Source organism: Hyalella azteca, unplaced genomic scaffold (assembly GCF_000764305.2).
Source record: "Hyalella azteca isolate HAZT.00-mixed unplaced genomic scaffold, Hazt_2.0.2 contig14522, whole genome shotgun sequence".
NCBI lineage: Eukaryota > Metazoa > Arthropoda > Malacostraca > Amphipoda > Hyalellidae > Hyalella > Hyalella azteca.
This window is the reverse complement of record NW_025944402.1, coordinates 2,321-28,800: the sequence shown is the minus strand read 5'-3', so window position 1 is coordinate 28,800 and position 26,480 is coordinate 2,321. Positions and strand designations below refer to the sequence as shown.

Genomic DNA, 26,480 nt, shown 5'->3' with positions numbered 1-26,480 from the left:
TGACCAGCTTCAAATTTATATAAGTACGAAGTATTTTTAGTTCAGTGACGTACGTGAACCACAGCGAAAAATTCTATTTCAATGATTGTTACAGGTTTTGAAATACGATTTTTTCTTAAAGATTTTGAAAACGATATACCTAGTTAACTCATTGTTGACTGACTATCGAGAGTTCAGTTGGTCGGAAAAACACTGTTATATATATCTAATAATTGAAGACGTGTTCACTATTGCCGTAGCAAATTACATCACCCTAATCAAATTCAACACAGTCGTTCAAAATTAATCGTCAATATATAGAAATTGACGGAGTTTTGTGGGTGAATTTTCAAGTGTTTGGGGGAGATGAGACTTTTTGTTCAATTTTCAATTATCCAATTATATTAATATATAATATGATAAATTTAATTTTATTAATAAACGGGTCACGCCACGAATACTGTTGTTAGAATTCACGATGAATACTAAGATAACTTGAATATCCACACACTTTTGGGAAAGAAAGATACAATTTTTTTCTCTGAATAAATAACTTTATTAAATAAATCATTATCATTTGAATCATAAATAAATAATTTTCAAGAAATCTCCATAAACTTATTTTCTATCTGATATCTGATAATGACGTAGCGGCTGAAGTAATCGCGAGTTGACAGCCATATTTAATAAATTAACAAACTTCAACAACGACCAAAATAAGTACGTATATATTGACCAACGGCAATTTCCAACCGTCATCATAAGTACCAAGACCATCAAAAACGTTTCGATTACGGTTACATTGTAAAAATATTATAACGAGAATATAATAGCAATAAAAAATTATTTGGAAATATCTGTTTAATCTTCATTTATCATCTGACGCACACGTAGTCATCTGAATTACCAACATATAATGGCGGATTTCCATGATTTGGAAAAGTCGTAAATTTAAGTAATTTATATGCCAATAAATCATTAATCTGTGGCCACCTGAAGCCGCAATAATTTAGCTCAATGTCAATTGGTAATGTCTAGAAGTGCTGTCTCCCTGACTTGATCGCCGCATACATGTCAAAATTGACTCATGAGTTACAATAATGTCGCATGATTAACTGCTGCGGCGTTCTTGAATAACGCATTATTTGTCTGCTCGGTTCAACGCTTAACTTTTCGTCTATATAACGACGATAACTCTGGATATCTGGCAGGAATAACATTGGCGACGGTTAATGTAGCTGACTATCCGTAGACAAAAAGTTAACCACTAGAAGCAAAAAGTTAAAGCAATTCTCGATACCAGGCCTTTAGGTACGAACAGCATTGACAACGGTTAATGTAATTAACAGGCGAAGAGTAAATCCTTGATCTACTGACGGCAAATCTCGTTAACATATCATTAGGTATAAACAGCATTGACGGCGGTTACTGTATGCGTAGACAAAGGGTAAACCCATTGTCTAGAGACGGTAACGCAACTTACCAGGCCATTAGGTACGAATAGCATTGATGACGGTAAATGTATCCGTTGACATATGCTGAACACGCTCGTGGACGTCCCCACCGAGCATGGGTTTCTACCTCGAACAAAGAATATATATTTGGTTTGATTCAAAAGAAAAGGTGAAGCGTTACACAATGAATGACCTGCAATGACGTTATGCACTCCTATGAGATGTAATAGAATTTGTTGCAGTGGATGCTGAGATAGCTAGAAAGTTTCTAAGTTCAGCCAATAACAATTACTTAGAATCTATACATTTATTGTAATAGTTGTTTGTGTAAGCAAAATAATCGAAAACTTTCTGAAGATTCTCGGAACGAGTCCAATTTCGATCATTACATCCCCACAGGCACGTTCCTCAATTGGGGAGACAAAATTGGCTATCTGAGTTGGATAGACAAACTGATATAATTTCGCGTACCGTTTTTAACAAGTTTATATGTTTATTAAGAAACTGGCGAGATAATTATTCCTGTATTTTGAAGCCCACCAGGCATCTGTCGTTGAAATAACTTGGGCGTTAAAAAAAATAATAAAAATGAATAAATAAAATCTACGAACTGTCTTATTCATAATCAACTTTTTTATTTGATTGACCTCCAGGGTTTGTTATTGGTATGTAATCGCATGTTCATGGTCTCAATCATCGTTCAAACAATTTCCAGCACTACTCTATAAGCAAACTGGCATCACAAATGTCAAAATCAATGCACTGCTTTCTCGATCCAGCCTTCACGTGAGGATTCCTGCCTTCCTTCCGACATGACCGGCCTTCACAGGAATGACTCGGAAGTTTTGCGACGTCTAAACATTCAGAGTTTGGACATGTGCGAACTTGAGGTATAAGCCGGAATGGCAGCGTGCGTGTGTGAAGTTGAACATCACAGCCGTAATTACGGGTTCAGCCAAACCCGGAATGCGACTTTAAACTTTCATTTTCCGACTTGTTTTTATTGTGTGGATAGTTGTTAGGAATCCACTTGTCGCGTCATTACATCAATATTTTGTTTGGTTATCAAGATATGCCAAATAACATGAGTCAACGAGATGATGCTTACAAGTCTGATAATTGTAGATACAGGAGTTAAAAACATTTAATTGATATTAACGTATATTTTCGTGGATTTTTTACCAAGTTTCTGCCACTTATTTCTGGGTAAATAACTCCTATTTGCCATTGAATTCTTATAGAGTAAAGTAAATTATAAACTATCCACTGTCTGATGAAAAATTATGCTCCTATAGTGCAGTAAAATAAATGAAAATTATTATTTTTGGAAAAATAAAATAAAAAATGTCATTCTTCCTCAATATACGAACGTTTACATTGTTTCTATTTCTCTACTCTTTCCCGGCTTCATTTTCATCTCCCAGGTAATCTTAGCTCTAGTAAAAATGCAGAACTTGGTGGTGGTGAGTTGAAGTTCCTCGGATGTGGCCTTCACGCTTCTTGAGATTTGCTCTGAGAAGAACTCCGTACATTGCTTAACTAGATAATTTAATCTATGCGCTCTACGTGAGCAAAACGTCCATGAATAGTTAATGGTTTGTTACCATTAACGGTTTATTACCGTGAAAAGAAAGCACCACAATTCATCATCTTTAGTGCGTACGAAAGAATGATTGGATTCGCTCTTGATCGACTAGACATTGCAAGCGAAAACGTGCTTTGAAGCACAATAATTCCTGCTTAATTTAGCGTAAATACCGACCTCACATAGTGGCTTCATTCTTGGCGTTTCAGCGAACCATGAAACCGAATAAACTTTCGCTTTCGTTGGCTGACCGCGGTTAAGACGTGAACACTTTTGTGCATATTTGAAGTGATTGCAGGTTAATAAGCGTCACGTTTATCGAGGTCTCGGTGACGATCTAAAATTGAATGCTTTTGACCTTTGTTTTGTAGTCGCAAATAACGTCGACGTGATCGAAATGACGCCATCTCACGCCACCAGCTGTCCATCAAATAATTGCTTGTAAGTAAATGAGTTGCCACGCAAGTTAATTTTCTTTTATCTGAGAATAATTTTGCAACAGAATCATTGAATTTATTAATGTTAGCAATGCGCAACTCACCGTTGATTTTTAAATCATAAATAATTTGTATGCATAATGACCGTAAAGCCACCTAGGGACCGAGAATGTGTGTAATTTATGGATAACAAGGAATGCCTTCTAATCGCTTATATTTACACACGAGTCTTCTAGCTCGCTGATCCGGCACGCATATCCGTGTCAAGGACTGTTTACTTCTTAATTGCCTAATTGGTATTCCGGAAAGTTTTAGGCTTTGCTTTCAAGCTTCCAGTGTGGCCAGTAACCTTGATTACATATCACCTAAACCCCTCTAGCTGCAGCATCAAACAAGTGATATGTTGCAGGAAGAACCGGTTGAATAATTAAATAGGTAGTTGTGATAACATCTATACGTACAACAAAATTACTACTTGATCAGTAAAATTGTGCTTCAAATTTCAAAACAAAAATTCAGTAACTTTTTTCTAACTAAAAGAACATCAGAGCTTGCCACCGAACTTCAATATTAAAAAAAATATATAACTCAGTATTCACAGCAGTAGGTGACAGAGAGCTCATTTTCTCGTCGACGAAAACGTGAAGTCACGGACGGACAGACAGACGGACGGACACGGCGAGCACAATAGGGCATTTTTTCCATAAATGGGAAAATGCGCTAAAAACACAGTATATAACCCTAGAGATTCATTTTCCGTAGTAAACTGACTTATACATCTAATACTTATATAAAACTCCATGCCATACGTATACATGCAACAAATTTTTATGCTGATTCATAAAGTCCCGTATTATACTGACGTATACAGCAACTTATTAATATGGGCCGTACTGTACTGTATAATACTGATGTATGTATACAGCATCGTATTATACTGAGATGCAGCACCGTATTATTCTTATCCATACGGATCCGTATTATCCTGACGCATACAAAACTTTATTATACTGATATATTCAGCACCGTATCATACTGATATCAGCATCAGTATGATGATTAGACTGTTTTTCTGCACTGTATTAGCGACACATTCAGCAAGGTACTCCATATTTATTTTCAGCTCAATCAACGCAAGCGAACGGGGCTGTACCTCGATGCGCGGACGATAGGAATGCATGTCGATTAATGTTTATTATGATATAGGACATGAATTGATATTTCGCACATTTACGTACTAACTTCGTTGATGAAAACGATTATTTCCTTGGCTATCAAAGACGTTTTAGAGCCTCAAGTAGCAAATGAGTTTACAAATTAAAAAAAAGTGTAATGAATTTTCTCAAATTCAAATAAAAAATGCGATCATGCAAGAAAAATTAGCAACAAGTGAAAGGTTGTTGCTGATACAAGCTCACATGAAGCGAATTCCCACAGCTTAAAAAAGATAACGTTTCACAGGATATCATGCAGTTCACAAATAATTTTCGTTTGAACTTTGTTAAAAGGAACTTTAGGATATTAATGTTGATACATTAATTTAGCCGCTAGCTTTTAATTTGGTTACTTCATCCAGCACTCGTCACTTCAACTCTAACTCGTGTAACAAAAATCGTACGCTTCGCTCGAGGAGCTATTGAATATTTGCGATGGATAACGTCAAAATACACGTATTTGCATGCAAGAATTTATGCAACGTGATGTGTGACTTAAAGCCGTTTTATCGTATACCGGTACACTTCAAGTTTTTCCTGACGATGAAACCTATAGAACCTAACGGGTTCTTTTGGTACGTTCATATATAGAGGTATTTTCCTTTCTGTTCATTGCATGATCATTTAAAAATTTTCTTGGTCAAACACTCTTAGACTTTCGCCCAGATTTTCCTTGAACATGCCACATGTAAGATTTCTTTCACTTCTAGTGGAGAATTTATGCACTGTTTGAACACAATGGACCGTTTATTCACTTCTGAAATATTCATCGTAGTCAATTGTTATCGTCTTATGAAATTAATGGGTGAATTATCGACCTTATATATATACCTTTATTTATAATATATATACATATATATAAAAGAAAGACATTAATTGGGTACAGATAAACTTTACTTCGCTCTTACCAGCAGGTAATCAGTCTTGCTGATATATTATCAAGCAAGTTTAAACACGAGTGGTTAATGACCAGAAAATTCATTCACCAGACGTTGAATGATAAAAGTGCAGTTTCAATGAAGTAATTTAATTTATTAATTAATTCACATTATGAATTCATTCACATTATATGTGAATCCAATTCAGTCACATTATGGACAGCAACCCGCAGATCATTTACGTTTTTCAGGTTTCGAAGTGTCTACTGATGACTTCTCAGTTATTGTTCTTGGGTCTATATTTTCATTGCATCTAGTTACTTCTATTCAATTTTGTAGTTTGCGGTAGCAAACGTCAACTTTAACTCCAAAAATTTCACTCTTTTCTCTTAAATCGTGACTTGGACATCCTCTCCTTTGTCGCCAGCATCCAGAGAAGCGTCGCTTCCTTGGCGATTTTGGCCGCCTACAGTACTTCTCTAGCGTCTTGCATTTCTAGCAACGCTTACTGATATTCGTTGGTCATTCGCACTACATATCGTTATTTTGTAGTGCTCCTAGTCGTAATTTCTTCATCAGCTAAACCCTCCTGCACAGTCTGTTCTTCCTTCAGTTGATTTCGCGCATCTTGAAGTAGCTGCATTGAAATTTTCGCTGGCTGAGTGTAGAGATATTCTCAGGTTTAATGCATCCATGTCGATATATAGTACCTGCGAATTCAGCGACGAAATATTAAGCAAGTAAGCACAATGATTAAGTTACAATAGGCTAAAGATTTGCCTACGATATATAATTTGAATTCAGTCCAGTGATTGTTTTCGGAAAACAAACAATGAGCATTTCATTACCGGTCATCCAAAGCGAACTTTGAAAATAATGATTGCGCGTTGTACATTTTTATGGAACGACGAATAGCTGCCTAGGGTGCATGGAAAAAAATATAACTCAGCACTCACTGCAGTGAGTTACAGAGAGCGAATTTTCTCATCGCCGAAAACATGAAGTCACGGACAGACAGACGGTCAGACAGACAGAAGGACAGACAGACGGACATGACGAGCACTATAGTGGATTTTTCAATAAATGAGAAAATGCGCTAAAAGGTCCAACAAGCACTGCTGGTAAGAGATTTGTCATATATAGATAGGTTCATCAAAATTTCATGTACAGGAAGCTCAAAATTGAGAACATACTGCATGAACAGGTGTTGCTCGATGGATTTGTTGTGAAAGCCCGCGTCATCTTTTAGTTTGGCTACTGCTTTTTAAACCCTCCAGGAAATAATTTATGTAGGTAGCTAATATTTATTGTGAGTGGTATCTAAAATCTAAATTGTTTCGAGTTCATCGCGTTGACTTCGTATACAATACTCGCCATAAATTAAATTCGTAAATTATGGCCTGAAGATATCGTCAGTATACAAATTCCTCAGTACCGATCGTTGGAAAAAATTATGTGTACAGAATTGTTTCACTTGAATTTTCATTCCATATCCAGTACGGACGGATAAATATTAGTTGAATAGAGAATCAATAATCAATATATAAGGCATTATTCATTAGCAGAGCGTGTAAGAAGTTGACCACGCGGCTGTCGCACACAAAAATGTCGTTGCATTGGCCACGGCTCCAATGAACATAATGCTTCTCACTTTCTCAGTCGCGTCCCATCTCAAACAATCTCCATTTATACTACTCATCTCAAAAAACATTAGCAGTTTACAATTCAACTTTCTTCAAACCTCCTCAGTTCTAGTCTTACTGTTTCTGCCCACGCCTGCTTTTCGAGAAGCGCTGAACGAATCTTAGAAGTCTTTTCCGAACTAATTCTTTCTCAATGACGCAATATCAATTAAAATTTTGGTCATTAAAGATGAATATGTTTGCAGTATCTCATTACTAAATGCGTTTGATGTTAGGAGCACTGAAACCTTTTTCGGCTTCAGAAAGAATATTTCACCAAATCGAGGATCATCAATAACTCAGCTATCATACTTGGCGTTGACGTCTTTGAATTTTTTGGTTACTATGTATTGTCGGCAAAACAGACTGGCATACTCATAGTTTAACCGAATTTCTTTACTCCGCAAGGAACGAGGTACATGAGGAAAACCAAGTATGACCCGAGCGAATTCAATTCAACCTTTTTACGACTAGGTACATAATATAACTTATGCTTAGGGAGGGAAAGAAAGTCATAAATTAAGAGTTTAGACGCTCGTCTTTTCAAAAAAAATTTGCTGACAATAATTCGCTGGCAGCACGAAAAAAATAAGGCTTGCCAATGCGCACCACATAGGAAGCCATTTCACGCATTACTATCTACCATAATTATCAGTAACAAGGTGGATGGGCACGATAAAAAAATTCGTCCAAATCAAAAAGAATGCATATAGCATAATCAGCAATTGCCAAATGGCATCAAATTGCCTGGATATGGGCAAGAGCTCAACATCAGCTGCTAAGAGAAAAAAATGGGAACAAGTAGACAAGCAAGGATGAGAGGGCGCTTGTACAATAGTTCGTAATACTGAAGAGGAAAAAAAAACTGAAAGAAATCCTGCCTTCAAAAATACCATTCCGAGTCGAGCGCCAGAAAGATCTTGAGGTGGAATAACATGCTGAATAATATTATTCATACCTTCATACATTTGATTTTTAACGGATCGGTTAAACATACAAAAATAATTTAAATAACTAATGTTATAATACAGGAAAAAATTATTCCGGTAATCAATTCAGTCAGAGTATCAGAACGGATGTGAACAGAAAACTACAGTAAAATCCTTTACAGTAACAAACCAATTTACTAACATCAAATTCACACGCTTGACCTCTAGTAATCCTTCCAACAATAAGCAAATATTTAGTCAATTGACTATAAAACAAAAATTCGTCGCCACTATTTTACTTAAAGTAAAATAATCAGATCACTGAAGATGAATCTTTGTCATGGACTTGCAGCAGAAGCAGTTAATTCAAGACGCATCGCTCAACACTTGCGCTTCTATGACAGTTGGTGAGCCGTCCGCACCGCGTCTCAGCAGTCTACCGAGGTAGTCACTCGTGAGTGTCGAGTCAGGAGCTCGTATAAGTTTTATCTCCTTGCAATTGTTCAGTATAGGATCAATGATCATAGAGATATCAGTGCCCATCACGTCGAGAATTTCCAGGGACTTACAGAATGGCAATGACTGAACAACGTTGTTTGGAAGAGGAAGACGCGTGTTTATTATGAGCTGGGCAAGTTTGCTGCCGAAGAAAAGTATTTCGTCGTCTACCTCACGAACTTTGAGCTGGAATTTCCACAAAAATTTCAACCTTGAAACAATTGGCTTCATGGATACTTTGCAATCGCCACATATAAACAAATCTTTAATACACAGAAACTTTGAATAATCCAAAGAAAAATTAGTAGATACTATCAGCGATTCCAGCTCAGGCCATCCGTCGTAAATTTCGTCTAGAATTTCACGAGTTATGGCAAAGCTCGTTCTCAGAGTTTTCAAAAAAGGGCATTGAACTTTCAGTTTATTTAAAGAACGAGGTGTCAGAAATTTGCAGCTCCGGAGATCTAAATTTACCAGGGTTTTAGGAAAAGCTCCCAAACAGTTTTTCGTGATCGACGATCCAACCAACTTCAATGTAGTTAGGTTCCACCTATACTCGAGAGCTGGCAGTAAGTGTTCATCCCGGAGTTTTCCCGTCCAGTCTTTCAGCTGAAAAATTTTCAATTTTCTACAATTGCGTCCAAATGTTTCCAAAGTCCTTAGATCGACATTATCTAGACGTTCTGCTTCAAAGCTCTTGACATTTGGGCAGAACTTTCCCAACAATACAAACGTATTACTCGGAAGTGGAGTAGCTGGGCAAGCGAATGTGATCGATTCCAATTGATAGCCAGCGTGTTTGAACAAACTTTCCAAATTGACTTCGTTAATCAAACAGCCGTCAATACAAGAACCTATAACTAAACATTGGACACTCGGCCATGTATTGCTGTTGGACGATGATAAATCAGGGTTAGGTTTCGGCTTGCATTCCATTCTTCTTTGAAGATTTTAAACGCTAGGGCTCTCCAAAATGCCACGCGTCGCTATCTTCTGATACTGGGCAAACTATAACACAATAATAACATAACAGTTCACTGAGTCTTCACGATAGAATTACTGCTCGAAGCCTCGAATGATATCGACAACTTGGTAAATGAAATCCACAAAGAAATGATTAAAATTAGCAGATAACCTGTAGAAGTGAGGAAAAGATAATGTGCTTGCATGAACGTCAAATGCAAATTTTGAAGGACTAAGTTAGTACTTACTACTTACTACAGCAATTCAATACTTTTCAGTTTCACTCTAGTGACTCTACCGACCCATAAATTAAAGTTCAAAATAGGCCCTATATAATTAAAATGGTATTATTGCAGATTAACTACATCCAAAAAAAAGGGTGTTTTTTTTGAATTATATGTTTTTTGGGGTGTAGATTACGAATCTGAAATCCATTTTTGGCGGTCGGCATTGGAAAACCGATTTTTTTCCGACCCAAAAATATCACACGTAGCGCACGACATCTTGAATGAAACTTACCCGTTGCACTGCAACGGGTAAAGAAGACGAAAATGTTACCCGTTGCACTGCAACGGGTAACATTTTCGTCTTCTTTGTCCATAAATCTGGAGATACATTGCCACATCGAGAGATCACAGCCTAACGCCAACTCGCAGGTTGGGTTGGTTCGCCCAGGTTCCTTTGAGTGGGTAACGTAAGTTACGTAACCCCCATGTTAGTAAATAAAGGTGAGTGGGTAACGTAAGTTACGTAACCCCCATGTTAGTAAGTCGCGAAAAAAATCGGTTTTCCGATGCCGACCGCCAAAAATGGATTTCAGATTCGTAATCTACACCCCAAAAAACATATAATTCAAAAAAACACCTTTTTTTTGGATGTAGTTAATCTGCAATAATACCATTAAAATAATAGTGAGGCGTGTAATTTATATACCAGCAGGCTGTAGAGTGTAGAATGTAGATCGCTCCGATTTTGGACCGGCATTGAAGTAAAGTTTTTTAAACTAAGTGGAACGACGAGCACGTGACGCACTACAGGCGTACAAGCTGGATACCGCAAATTACAGACACACAGAGGCTCAGAGCTGATTATCGTAGGTAGGTATAAGGTAGCTACTAGCTAGTCATCATAAAGTTGTAAGATTTTAAGAAAGCACGAATCAGGCTTGCAACATTTGTGCATGACCACTTGCAATGATAGGTTTCACAATAAATTTCCCTTCAAGTTTTAAACAATCACGGTTAATCCATGTATCAGGCTTCCATTTTAGTCCATTATCCAGAGAAATAGCATTCGCGATGGCAACTGGAAAGAATATAACTTATAATAAATATCTATTGCCTCACTATCGATTATATAATACAAGCACACACCACGGTTTTTAAAATTGGTTTGAAGGCTTCGGGTATGCATAATGCAGGTATGGTAACACACCTTTAACCTGAGCACCATAACACACCGCGGCCATGATTATCATCTGATGATCTTACACGATTTGACATGTAAACAAAAAATGTTGCCATTTCCTCTAACTAGTATTTTCATTGATGATCTGAGAAAACTGAGGTTGACGGTATGTTTTGGCTCGAGCGTTTTTACTTCTTGCGGCGTGTTATTATTGTCAGATATACATTTTTAAAATAAAATCTGCTATAGGGAATAACATAAATGATAATTTATACAGTTTTAGATAAGTTTTTGTGACCAGATTAGTAATTAAATTACTCTGACTCTGAACCTAGACTTCATCTTGCCTTCATTTTGTCCAATGTATCTGGAAGAATCTAATGTTGTTGATCGAATTATTCACTCAAATTACCTAAACTTAAAAAAATTGTCTAGAAAATTGGTTCTTGAGACCACTGTAATAACAGCTGCGAAACTTTTTAAATCGCTTGAAAACTTTTGATCGAAAAAGTTTGAACGAATTTTTGGAACGAATGCTCATAGCATGTAAGAGCATAACTTTGTATTCATAATTTGCTTCTGCGAGTGTCGCCGGAATCTTTTCGCTTTGCATACTCAACTAATTGAGCACACAGGCGAGTTCCGAGATGCTCCTTTCGGTGCGTTGAGAGCACTACGGGAAAGCGAAACAGAGAGAAAAAAATTCTGACAGCGCTTGCAGGAGTGCTTTGCGAATTAAATATACTTCAGTTCTAAATTAACTAAGTTTTGCGTGAAAAGTTGTAAAAAATTATTTCCAAGAGTGTTGGAGTGGTAAATGCACGATGTCCATAAACAGTCGATATTTAAAATTTCAAACTTATCGGTTCATTCGACAGCGGATCCAAATGCATGGGTCCAACGCACAACGCCGTTAGATCAGAAAAACATTATTGTATACAGAGAAAAGTTAAGGGATATACGGAAAAAGCAAGCATAGCGAGGACTGAATGACCGATTTTGGAAAGGCTTCAGCGCCGCAGGTTCACAAAATTTCCATATGTAGGCCTTATATGATATCATATGTTGAAGCTCCGTAAGCATTAGCATTTTACTCGTGAAAGAGCAATGAAGCGACAAACAAACTAATTTTAAGATACAAATACTCAAGCAATCATTAAAACGCAGTTTTTGAGGAGATTTCACAGAGCTAAACAAACATACTCACGACTGGTACCAGAACGATCCGTTCATATTGTTGTTTAGTATAGACACATGAGCAGTTTCTAACCGATTCGACACTTCAGCGAACTCGCCTGCGCTGAAGTGTCGAATCGGTGCAGTTTCTGGAGACCCGCAACAAGCAATGAAAATTTCTGTGACGTTGAGAATAGGCGACAGGCGTAAAGACCTAATCTTCTACACTGGACTCACACCATTAATATTTACAAAAAATAAAAAAAAAATTCCCCAAAAATTTTGTGCAAAAGTTCGTCCCATATGTGTCGGAGCGGTCCGGAGGTCGTAACTAATACATATATGTTTATTTAGATTAAAAATATATTGCGCATCCTTCGTAAAAAAAGTAGTAAGGTTATTGCGACTCACATATTCATCACTAATATCACGGCATATCCTTTTAAATTTTTCGGTAGCGGAAAATGTAACGTACCCAAATAAGCAGTTATTTGGCCTTTGGGTACGTTAAATTTTCCGCTTTTGCGTACTGTACTGCCACTGATGGAGAGACAATTCGGATTCCGGTTTAAACTTCGGACCGAGACGGACGTAAGTTTTTGTGCTCTGTGCCCGACTGTGAAAATCACATAAATATAGTTTAATATTCAATATTGTAATTATAGATAGGTGTGTGGAGCAAAAGCTTGAGGCTAGAAGCTCCTTATTTATCTAAAGGATGCCGGTGCGTCGGCAGAAGCGGCGTAAGGGGGGCAGTTCGTCTATGTCTGATTCATACGGGGACACCGGCTCTTCTGCGACTGCATCATCCTACTCTGGAAAAGTCCTATTTTTGTCTGAAATATCGCGGCTCTAATATCATATAATTTCAGTAGGTATGAAATCTCGCGGCTCTAATATCATATAATTTCAGTAGGTATGAAATCTCGCGGCTCGAATGTCATAAATTTTTGTTTGATTAAAAAATCGCGGTTTGCACTTCGCAAACATGTCATTTCATAAAATTTTCAACTTCCGCAATCCGCATTGCCTGTCTCTTATACACATCTAGATGTGTATAAGAGACAGGAACAGAGGAAAGGGGCGTCGGGCAGAGGAAAGGGGGCGTAGGGCAGAGGAAAGGGGCGTAGGGCAGAGGAAAGGGGCGTAGGGCAGAGGAAAGGGGCGTAGGGCAGAGGAAAGGGGCTGTCTCTTATACACATCTAGATGTGTATAAGAGACAGGTTCAGGCCAGCTGGAATCAGCTGTGGATGAATGAGGTAATCGCATCAGGGAGAGGCCGCTTCATCACTTTGATTAGAGATGAGGTAGGATTATGGCCCTGGGCCTCTCATAGTAACCGCTCCATTGAGACAGCTTTGACTAGACTCCGAACTGGGCATGCTGGAGTCAGAGCCCATTTGGCTCGCTTTAATCTTGTAATCAGCCCTTTGTGCTCATGCAGATCCCGTGAGACAATTGAACACTTACTGTTACACTGCCCTCTGGGCCAGCATGCTCGGGTGAACCTAACTAACCAACTAACCCGGGTAAATGTTCCTGTGACTCTTAAAAATGTGCTTGGAGGCAGCCCTTATCCCTGTGCAATTCAGAATTTAATTGTTGATGCTGTAGGTTCATTTTTGCTGGCCATAAATGTTTTGTATACCTTATGAACAATGAATTCTTATCTTATTATCTTAGAATCCATAGAACTCCTTATTAGAACTAACCACTCCTAAAATCTGTGGGATACTAACACAACCAGCATATTCACGTTCACCTTTGAATCAGCATAATTATAAATGCTTACTTTGAGACCAGCAGTACCAATCTATGCAGCTTGTTAGGATTATTATATTCATTGTTAGGCCCAGTATAGTTTAAATCATCAATATGCGTTCATAATTTCATGTACCAAGACTGCTTTGTAAAGACTGTTACTGCTTGCCACTAAATTGACCTTGATACTTGCTCCCTCAGAGAAAAGCCAACAGGAGTTATGCTTTCTTCTAAGTATACTGCACAGCAATTATTCAATAAAGTCATAATTTGTTTTACCAACTTGATCTTAAGAAGCTCCAGGTTGCCCCCACCCAGGCTGGACCTTCAGTAACTTGTGCATACTCATGTGAGGCTCAGTTCAGGGCATGGATATTGCAACTAACTGGTCTGGAAATTTTTATTTTATTCGATTTCTTTCTCTGTATTGATTCTTTTGTCTGGTGTGCAAGTTGAATTTTTATTTATAATTTTTTTTTTCATGCACAAGTTGAATTGGTTGTTGGGCCGCCTCTCTGAGGAGGCCCATGTGTATATAGATATGATATGATGTATAGATAAAGATGCAGGTGTATATAGATATGCTTCACGGCTCTGCCATGTCTTGTTCTCTTCAACGGGTTTGCCATCTACGCTATGTTACGTTATTGCATTTTATATTTTATTGTCCTTTTGTTCAAAAATGTTTTATTATTATTATTTTTTGTATTTCTTAATTTGTATTTATATTATATTTCATTTTTCTTTATGTTATTTCATTTTTATTATTATTTTTTTTTATTAATCTATTGTACTTATTTGTTTCTTTTAATTTTCTTTGTTTTCTGTTAATTAAACTTAATATTTATTTTATTAATTTTGTCCATTTTATCCTTATTATTTGTCTTGTTTTTTTTAATTTTTTTATTTTTTCCGTGTGTGTTCTCTCTTTGTTTCAGATTTTCACTTTCAGAGCTGTTAGACTGTTAGGTATCAATTAAAGCCAGTTTAGGCAAGGGGCTTTATGGACTAGTTTCCAGTGCTCCAATAAGAATAACTAAAAAAAAAAAAAGAGAGACAATTCTTCTGCACTCATATTTGTTTTTATGCAGGATGAAAACCGGCTAATGCGGCTATTGTGATTTAGCAATCATTTTTAACTTAAGGGTTATTTCAAATCGTTTTATTTATTTATATCCAACATGCGCAAAATTCATCCAGAATACAAGGTCAGTTGATGAATTAATATATTTATAGCTCATGTGGCAGTGGAACAGTGGAAGTCTTAACTCTTATTTACCTAATATTGGGCTTTGTTTTGTATTTTGTTTAACACTGAAAATTCATCTGAGCGCATCTGACTGATCAGAGCATATGCGTTTGTTACTAATATTTAAACTTCTGGTCCCTTGAGTGTTGAATTTCTACTGTCCCACCTGAATTTAAATTTGGGCTAAAGCTATTTCAGATTCAGAAAGACCACTAAGCCTAAGAGGTTATTCCAAAGCAATTGATAATTTGCATGAACTTGAAGGGGTGCTATGTCAATTTATTATTATTCTTTCTTTCTTGGCTCATTTATGTCATGAAAATTAAAAGAATGATTATTCTTATTTTGCTACATTTGGCTTTGCAAATCTCCTTTCCAAATTTAGCCTTGTGTCACAGATTTTTTGATACAAATATGGTACTGGTAGGCCCTATATTATATGCTATATCTATCTGAGTAGGGTAAACGCAGTATATTCCAACACTTTAACTTAAGGATGTAGCAAAAAATGAATGGCTATAAAAAAAACCGTATGTGCAACTTGAGTTCTGTTTGCTTTATGTCACTCTCCAAACACCGCACTACGAGCCAGCAACAATGAAACGTCACAAAATGTTGCCATATTTATTTAAAAGCCTTTAGAATGCAAACCTACCAAATTCATATATTCTGACACAGTGCAACACTGTGTGTAACTAAATTTTGCATTTTGTGAGACTCAATTTGGCCGCACTTCAAACTCTACTAATTCGTAATTCCAACACTCTTGTGTTCAAATTCCGATTGCTGTGTGAGCTGTATTGGAATACCACACACTACACAGCTTGGAATTAGAATACTATTGAATATTGAACACTACTTATTTAGGCTTTTAATTAAGAGCTATTAAGCTTTTAATTAAGAAAATTTTAGTTTTTGCACACAGCTTGGAACGAGCTGTGTGTTTCCAGGAACGAGCTGTGTCTAATTCCAAGCTGTGTCAGAATTAGTTTTTATGTGTCTATAACTGTCTCTTAACTTAATGTAATCCTCTATTAATTTATTTACGACTTGAAATCAGCAAATACAAGTATACTTAAAGGATTCCTAATATATTCACAGACTTATTTGAAAGTCTCAAACCATAATATTCTTTCTACACAAACAGTTTTTCACTATTTGGTAGAGCAAGGTTAACTATCAACTTTGACAATTTTTTCAATGTTCTCGCTAAGTGACGCGCACTGACTCTCTTTGGATCTCAACATTTTCCCGCCAGATGGCCCAGACCTAGTGTTTTGGCAATAGTATGGCGCGCAAAAGTATGATGTCACTATTTCAACCATCAACAAATGCCTGGAACTAAGAAAAAGCTTAATATAAAGGAAAAAAGTCAAGAAGTGTCGGAATTACCCACGATGTCGGAATATACCGCATTTACCCTATCTGTTTCAATATCTTAGGTATTGACTCTCAAAAGTCAAATCCATACTGCATAAGTAGGCACTTTCTATTAGGCAGGAATCAAATCTTAAATATCAAATATTGGGCCAAAATTTTTAAAATTGATGGCAAAAAACTTTTTCCATGCATGATTTAAAAATTTTATTTTTTTTTAATATAGGCTAGTAACAGCATAAATTTGCCATTTTGAAAATTTTTATGTGAAAGAAATTACTTTGGAGTTTTTGCCTTACTAATGGCTTCTGCATTTCATATTTATTTTTCTTGGTTCCTAAGTGGAAAAGTGGACTATATAAATCAGTGAATTGGACCAAAATGCCTGTGAATCAGGCCAATTTTACAGGTTCTTATGGCTTTTCATAATTTCTTCAGTGAAAATCGAGAAAAATGGCCTTTGTATTTAAACCTGCAAATATGAAAAATCACCTGTGAATGAAATGCTTTTATATATAGGTATATATATACCGGTAGTCAGATGGGGTAAGACAGGACAGAAATCACTAACAACTTAACAAGCCTGTAGCATCTATAGGTACCAAGAATAACTAAAAACCCTAAACCTATCACAAGGTGTATATATGCAATTGGCTTCTGAGCTACAACTCAGACGTTTTGCATCTAACATAGTTTTCTGTACAGATTAAAAAAAGTGAGCTGGTCCCATCTTACCCCACTGGGGTAAGATGGGACCAGGCATGGGATAAGACAGGCCAACTGGCAATTCTTATGTTAATGATTTTTAATAAAAGTACAAATCTGATATTCAATATTATCAATCTAGAAACACATTATTTGATTAAACAACCACTTGTTACTGTTTTTTGTTGCGGGAAGTCAGCTCTAATATCAGTCGCATTGGAATTTTTGTCATGAGAAAACTTTGTTAAGCATAGTAATAGTGGGTTGGCTTTGGTTCATTGTAGAGCACTGCTAAATGCTTCATGTATATTCCATTAGTGTCATTGTCTGAAAATTTATCAAATTGGTAATAAAACCAATGGATAATAACTTAAGTGTCAGACGTCATGTGTTTTCTTGCTAACTGCATTTGTGGTGCACTTCTTCTAATGTACGTAGCCCATGCCCTCTCACAGAGTTGTGATAATAATTATTTTTCATGTTTCACACAATGATTTTTCCCCCAGCCAATCTTGAACATAGGTAGTTCTGAAGCTCACTAATGGGAATAGACATTCCAATTTTCTATATCCCTTTGATGCAATTTATAATAGTGCACTAAATTTCTCTAATTAAAAAAGCTAACAAGTTATAATGAAGTTTGAGCCGTAGATAAAATTTTTGACCAAAATACTCTATGTAACCGGTACTGCACAATAATATATTCATTTAAAAACTATTTTTGACAAACTGTACGGTACCTAGGGTAATAGAGGACCATTTGTGGGGGAAGACAGGACCATTTGTGGGGTAAGATAGGACTACTTGTGGGGTAAAACAGGATCATTTAGTGGTCCCATCTTACCCCATGTTCAGTCCTTTTTTACCCCATTTTAGAATACATGTCAGGCAGTGATGGTAGCAGGTAGGAATGTCTAGTATGTTGCAAAAGTTGCTTATTACTTGTGGTTACCTGCCTACATCCACAAACCTGGCCAAAAAATTTTTTGTCATTAGACAGAGCTTATTTTCCAAACTATTTTGTGACCCTTCTTTACATAGGTTTTTTTTTCAAAAATTAGCCAGAAATTAATTATTTGCAGAAGAGGGTTGTCCACAAACACTGAAATGACAGGCAATGATTGCTCTAACATATTCTTTTGTCAAATCAAATTCAGTGCAATTAGAATACATGCCATGGGCTGGTCCTTTCTTACCCCATGAAGGCTGCGATCCTGTCTTACCCCATTTGACTGGAATTAACTTTGCTCATTAGAGGAATCAATTGTGAGCCAAATAGCTGTCGATTACTGAAGTTTTGCGGCCGCTGATTGTTTTTGCCAACCCGTATACCTGTTATTTTAGGAAAATTGTGCCAAATATTTCAAATAGGTCCTGGATTATGTTAATCTAATAATGAAAAAAATTTTTTAATTGCCCCAAAAATTTTAATGACACCTATAATTATTAAAAAAAATTTATCCTCAATCTTCAGAATTCAAATACCTACATCTATTTATTTATAATATAGACTACTTTACAGGTAGAACCGTATGTAACTACTTGAGGATCTTGATAGAATTTTATGTGATGATATTTTCTTACTTGTTAGGTACCTACTATTTTTATTTATGATATAAGGTATGATGAATGATGTATTGTTGGTATAAATTCTTTGTTTTTTTCTCTACTAGGCTCTGATGGACTATATCCAGCGGGGCCTGTTGGGAGATGTTAAGAAAACTGTGGATAACATAAAGCTTATGCCTAGAAGGGTTGACTGGTGTTCCATATTGCACAACAATTCAAGAGATACAGCTCTACATGTAGTTTGCAGATCTAAGAATGATTACATGTTGAGGTAAGATAATGCAAAATTTCCAATTGAAACATATCTCAGGAGGAATTTGTATTTGATTTGCAGCCCTGAGTGTGTTTTTATGCACATATGTATAATTGTGTCTGGCAATTGATAATAATATTTTGTCAAGGGAAGGATATTAAAAGGGATATATTGTTCAAATGTAATTAACTTGCTTATCATTTTTTAATTTGAATAAAAATTTGACTATGATGGTTACTAGGAATGCAAGAAATCTTTGATGATAGAAGAGGAACGTTTTCTTGGACATTCACTGTACATCAAGACTACATTTATCTAGCAACTATCCGCACATTCTAAGATTGATAATTACATTAAATTCATTCTCAGTATTGCAGTACGGTATATATAGATGCATATCAGCAAGTTTTTATAATCATGCAAATTTTTTTAGAACACTTGAATTTATGTAATATCCAAGGATATGGAAGCTTAAATTGTTTTAATGAATGTTTTTTGTTAATTGCAGTTATGTTATGACTGAAGGAATGCACACATGCCTTGAGCAAAGCAATGTTTATGGCAATCGGCCTCTGCATGAGGCTGCCAAGATCAGTAATATTTTTGCTGTCAACACATTCATTGAAATTGGTGAGTTAGTGCATCTGTGTTCAGGACTATATATATTTTATGTTAATTATAATTTTTGGAATTAATACTGTTGAAAAATATTTAGAAATGCAAGATTTTTCACTGATCATATAATTTTTGCAAATTTTTGTGACTTGCTGTCCAAGACCAATTGATTTACATTTGATTCTGGATATATTCTTATTCCATCTTCATCTTATTAAAAAATTTGAAAAATAGTATCATCTGAATTATGATAGTGAGCAAAATTTCCTTCTTGTTAGAAAATGAGTTTCTGATGGCACATACGGTATTGCTTTTTTCTTGCAGCTATAACATGAATCAACATATGTTCACACATTTTTTAAAGCATGTTACTGAATTTTATCATAAGACCATATAATATGCAGGCGCATTAGATAGTCTAATTATCAATAAGAATAATTACCTTGTTGCTGCAGGTGTTAAAGTAGATGCTTTGAACAATGCATTGAACACTCCCTTAATGCTGAGTGTAAGCTCGCGTGATGAGGATTCTGCGGCAGTTGTAGACGCTCTTCTGGGAGAAGGTAGCAACTCTGCACTTGTGAACCAGGTTAGTGGGAAGTGCTTGACACACCTATTTATGTGTGCAACATGAAGCCATGGAACTTGCTCTCTTTATTTGCATATGTTATTTTATTATGTTTTTAAAGCATTTGTATATGTATATATGTGAAGATATCATGTTCCCTTAATAATATGTACCTACGTATAACTGTGTGGCCTGAGATTGAATAAGCATTAATTTCTAATTTAATATTATTTAAATTTAATGATTTGTTTACGGATTCATCATCAATTGTTATTGCCATTATTATCAAATTTGCTTTATTAATTTTAAAACAGCTCTAGCAGCTGAATAAATTTCCGGAAAGATTTGAGTCAAAAGTTTTTGAGAATATGTTTGGTTTTTATCCATCATATAGGTAGTTGTTGCGATGGTTCCCAGTTCTCTCCAAAGTTTTCATTGATATTAGCTGAGAGGAGTGATTTTTCTCACTGGTTACCATACCTTCATTCCTTTGGTTTATACTCTCTGTCAGTAGTAGGTATTTATTGTTTTATCCCACAGTCACAAAAATTTTTTTTTAGTTGCTTGTTGTCACAAGATTTTTATTGTTTACAAAATATATTCATTGTTGATGCCCTGAGCTGCAAAGCATTTACTGTTTATAATCTTTTCCATAGGGTATCTATTGTTTATACCTTGTTCTCAAGTGGATCTTAAATTAATAAATTTCAATTTTGCATCTGTTCACCTTCAGTTTGGACAAACAGCAAGCCACGTGTGTAGTGGCCTTGGATCCCTTGAAGCCTTGCAGCTTCTACTGAAGCATGACAGTCGCACCTGCTCTGTCACTAGACTGGATGGTCGCTCCGCATTACACGCCGCAGGTATGTCTCAGTTATTTTGATATATCGTTCAAAAAAACTTACTTACTGGAGAAATGATGACATACCTACCTCTACAGTTGTTCTATCAATCCATTGCTGTGGTTTAAATACTATAGGGATTTCTTTGTTTGATGAATACTTTGTAAGAGGCACTTCAGGTTACTGATAATTTTGTCTCAACTTGTGCACTTTGTCTGCATGTTTTATCAGTCACCTCACAGAGAGGTTTTCATAACAGTGCATGGCTTCAGGTTTGTTTGAACTTATTACTTTTTTAATTTCCATAACTTACATTTCATTGCTTATTTACATGGCTCGTTTTCCTTATTTTTATTCTCTTTGTGCAATAATTTACCAGCTCACCACGGTCGGGAAGACCTGCTGGAGACGCTGCAGGAGCGTGGGCACCAGCAGGACAGCAACGTGCGGGCGCTGTGTGGGTCGACGCCCATCATGGACGCCCTGCGTCGTGGCCACGTCAGCACTGCAGCCGCCATCACTGCCCTCTGGCCCTTGACACACGTTGCGGCCAAAGATGCCAAGGGCAGGGGCCTCTGCCAGGTACTTTTCTTGTCAGCTCCTTATCTTGGCAGCTCCTTCTCTTGTCACTGACTTGCTAAACGTTTGATATTTTGGTGCTAATTTAATTCTATAAAATCTGACGATATTGAATAAACTGTAATCCATTTGCCTCTGCTTATTTTTCTATAGAGAAAGCAGTAGCAATTTTTGGTTGGTTATGGTAAGTATTAGTTTAGTCGCAACTTATCTTATATTTTATGCTGCATTGTTAAGTCGCATTTCACTGTATCGCATTGAGCCGTGACTTACGTTGATCGCTACTCATCTTATTGCTGTGAATTATTAAGTCTTGAGTCATGTACGATGTACTGAGATATTCTTGTCACTTTACCTGAGGTGGCCGCCGAGGGAGGGTATGTGGACGCTATCAAATTCGCTGTCAACGACCACAAATTGAGTCCGCTGCAGACTGATGACTTCGGTGAGTTCGTCAGGGTACCTACTGTCAAAATTTGCTAAGTGAACGTAAGTACTTACGCTCTATTTCCTTGTCTATGATTGGTGAATTTTGCTTGAAAGGCCGTCAATGATTGGCTGATGAACTTACGATCTCTTAACTTTTTTTGAAAGTATAGGCCCTGGGTACCTACTGTTAAAAATAGTCACGTTTGTTAACTCCTACCGACACACACTGACGGCTTTTTAAAACTAAGCTTACTAATCACTGATGAGTATTTATGTTATCTGCCGCTACGTGCACTTTGAAAGTTAAGTGTATTTAAGCCGCTACGTGTACCTAGGCCGCTACTTGTACTTCAACGAGTTTTGATAGTGATGTCTCAGAATATTAGCACAGTCCCTTGGAAACTCGCGAATTAGAAGGGTTGTAGAATAAAGCTTCTAAACTGGGATGATGCTAATTCTAGAACATTTTCACCTTGAAACCACAAACTACTAGAGCGTAATCGTTATGATCATCAAGAAATTTAATCTCGTTTCTGCTTACATTTTCAACAGATATTGGCTTATTTCAGTATTTTTCGGACTGATTTTTTTAATTTATCTCCCTCATGCTTTTTGTAAGACGTTTTATTTGATAAACTTCTCAATAAAATGCAAATGAACGCAAATAAAAGTAAATTTCAGTTTCATAGCTCTACCTTGATTGCAGAAATCGTTGCAAGGTGTTGCATATCAGCTGCCGTTATTTGTTACATACATTTTTTAACGGCTGTCTGTAATATACTGTATAATTAAACCTCTAACTGTTCGTATATAAAAAGTATTATTTAACACTTTGACTCCGATTGCTTCATCTTTTACTATTATTTCATTTTTTGTACTGTTTTTAAACAGGGTTGCCAGACGGTCATTATTTCCGGACAAATTCCGTGATTTAGTTTTTCTCAAACGCGTTGGCTGGCTAAAAGTTTTGATCGGGGTACTTCCTAATTAAACTTTAAATACTGAAAAAAGAAAATAAATGGAATTCTTGTAGCGGAACCTACAAATAAACTAGTATATATTGAGTTATCGGCCTTTTTTGGCCTTTTTTGTTCTCGGATTTGGCTGATTTTAGGCAACCTGAATTATGTACCTACCACTACGTTCTGGAGAAATATATTTTGTGGTACGCATATGTACCACTTTGGAGTTAACGTGTTAAGCGGTACTGAGTAAGATTTTTTAGGTAAATCAAACGCACGTCGCCCACTAAAAGGATCAGAATGGGCATGAGCGTTGCGCTCTATCTTTCAGGCAGAACTTCCCATCCTTGTGAGTTATTTTTGTGGTGGAGGTTCAATTGTTGTTGGGTATAATATGGTATTGATCATGTGGTCTATTGTTTAATTTTTTATGAGTTATATGTGGGTGTAGATAGCAAACATGCACTGCGTATTGATGTTTGGTGTTATATTGTCAAGATTTGACAAGCATTCGCCACTGGTATACTCGGGATTTGACAAGCATGCACTGCCTAGTTATTGTATTACCTGTACAATCGTGCTGTGAGTTGTCGAGTATGCAATACCTGGTTGAATGGCCGCTGTGTTGTAATGATACGCAATAAATAATGGCAAATATATTTGAATGGCCGCTGTGTTATGATGATACGGAATAAATAATGGCAAATATATTTGAATGTATTTGAATGGCTGCTGTGTTATGATGATACGGAATAAATAATGGCAAATATATTTGAATGGCTGCTGTGTTTTGATGATACGGAATAAATAATGGCAAATATATGTAAAGCGGGAAGCGATGGTGTAATCTGTGATTGCGGTGCAGGCGCGTGCAGCCTGCACAGTGCTGCAGGTGCAGGACGGTGCGAGGCGGTGCAGTTCCTAGTGCAAGACTTACAAGTTCCAGTCGACGTCAAAGACAACGCTGGCAAGACGCGTGAGTAAATACTTCAGTGTGTAAAAAAGTGTGTTACTGTTTGGATAATAGGACCCATCAGTTTTTCTGGGTGATATAAGTAATTGGAGGGACGTTATCGTTAATTGAATCCCATTTATGTTGTTTCTTTCATATTCTCCAGGGAAGGGAATAGCAGCGTTGAACTTGATCGTACCTACACAAAATTTAAATCTTCATTCTGGACAGTTGGAATTGAATCTCGTGGTGTCTATCCACTTGGCCATATTTATTTTTATTCTGGCTCGAGCGCTTTAGGCTAATGATCATGCTTTCTACTAATAACTGCATTGATATTAGCAGGGATCGATCCTTCTTCTCGTTTGCAACAGTATCCCCTGCACTGTCATAGAAAACGATCTCTTCCTTGTGATTTTCATATTGCCCTCACTCGTTTATCTCGAATTCCGGGCGACACAAATGAAATTCGAATTCTTTAATTCTAAGCTTCCTATCAAGAACCTATTTGAAAATAACCTAGATAAATTATTTAGTTCTAAATTATTGCCTAATTCTTGACTCTCTCATTTTAATTTGTTTTAATGGTTCACATCCAAGTTGAAATTGTTTTTACGTGCGCGACGTCTCGTTCTAACCACCAATGCAATGGCTACTAACGGATTTAGACAATAAAACTAAAATTGTAAATTAAAAAGTAAATTATTTTTTTGGTGTCTCTAACGATTTTATTTGAGAATCATGTTGTTATATTTGAAATGGTCCGAGGTAATTTGTAATTTATCTCTGTGTCTTCCGTACACTGCGCATCGCGGTAGTTGCAGCAATACATTATTATTATAATTACATTTAATTGATTTATGGTATTTTATTTTCTCTACATTTATTAAGTTACGCACACTTTGCATCTTATATTTGTAATTGCTATAATTTTTTGTATATTATTCACATATTGGGAATTTTTCAATTGTTTACATTTAATTAATTTATGGTAGTTTATTTTTCTACATTTATTAAGTTACGCACACTTTGCATCTTATATTTGTAATTGCTATAATTTTTTGTATATATTATTCATATATTGGGAATTTTTCAATTGTTTCAGCGCTGTGGTGGGCGCTGCAGAACCGACACACTGTGTGCGCTGAGCAGCTGCTGCAGCTCGGGGCTCAGCCGCTCGCTGAACCTGCGGCGCTGAAACAACGCTGAAAAATACTGCTCGCATCCACGCATCTCGGCAGAATTCCATTATTCCTGCATTTTTTTGTAATAACTTAGCGCGTGATGTAAAAAACAAATATTTTTTTCCTGACATAGCGCATGACGTAAAAAATATCATTTTTCTGGTATCAACGCATCTCTGCAGAATGTCTTCCTTCCTGCATTCTTTGTAATAACTTGGTGCGTAATGTAAAAAATATAACTCAGTACTCACTGCAGTGAGTGACAGAGAGCGCATTTTCTCGTCAACGAAAACGTAAAGTCACGGACGGACGGACGGACATGGCGAGCACAATTGTGCATTTTTTTCTATAAATGAGAAAATGCGCTAAAAATATATTTTTTTCTGGCATTCACGCATCTCTGCAGAATGTCATCCTTCCTGCAGTCTTTGTAATAACTTAGCGCACGATGTAAAAATATAATGATGGTATAATTGTGAGTAATAATTGTATTATATCTTGAGTTCTATGAACTTTTGAAAATTTAAGCCTTTCCTTATGAAAGATGAACCACGTATTCGGGAAGAGCTAAAACTATGAATGGTATCCCAGAATTTTTTTTTTCGTGCACCAATCAGAAATAATTTATTTGCCGCCTGATTGCTTCATTCTTACCTGATTTATTCTTTAATCGAGCAGTAAAAGGTTTACTGCAGTGTATAGCCAAGATTGGTGTGTTATTTCTGACAAAGAATTGACAGTTTCTATGAAGATTATACCGCGTACCACCTACCTCGTTGACCGACTTCATATATAGGAGCAAGAATCACAAGAATTGCTGTTGCCACTTACATGTTCATTTCAATGTGTTTAGCGTTGATCAAACTAATAAAAATTGGAACGGAACGTGTTCAGTGAAATGTGTGCATGGGCAGGAGATTTTTCGCCAGTTTGACGCATCCGATCCTGTGGAAGTTTCGTGTTCCTGCGAGCGTATTTGTCATCAAGACGAGGCTCTCATCGTCCGTAAAAATATACGTGTCGTTGTCATGAGTGTTTTATTATATCCACGGTTTTGTCTATTGAAGCTTTTTTCAAAGCCTTGACATATTTATGCAGATATACGTGATTATTAATTGACATATTTATGCAGATATACGTGATTATTAAGGATTTATACAGCAAGACATATATATTTAAAAATGATGCAGCAGAACCGGTGATTAATGCGTGGATGAATTATCAGAGCGAAAG

General features: G+C 36.5%; 1 protein-coding gene across 1 annotated transcript; it reads left to right on the top strand.

Annotated features, from left to right (window-relative positions):
* Positions 1–15,007: 15,007 nt before the first annotated feature.
* LOC108678978 (ankyrin repeat domain-containing protein 16) lies at positions 15,008–26,259 on the top strand. Its single transcript, XM_018167480.2, has 10 exons — positions 15,008–15,171; positions 18,968–19,134; positions 19,625–19,746; positions 20,187–20,320; positions 21,033–21,162; positions 21,521–21,723; positions 22,081–22,165; positions 23,977–24,087; positions 25,169–25,300; positions 25,650–26,259. The coding sequence occupies exons 1-9, from the start codon at positions 15,145–15,147 to the stop codon at positions 25,270–25,272; spliced, it is 1,083 nt and encodes a 360-aa protein (XP_018022969.1). The 5' UTR covers positions 15,008–15,144; the 3' UTR covers positions 25,273–25,300; positions 25,650–26,259.
* The last annotated feature ends 221 nt before the right edge of the window (positions 26,260–26,480 follow it).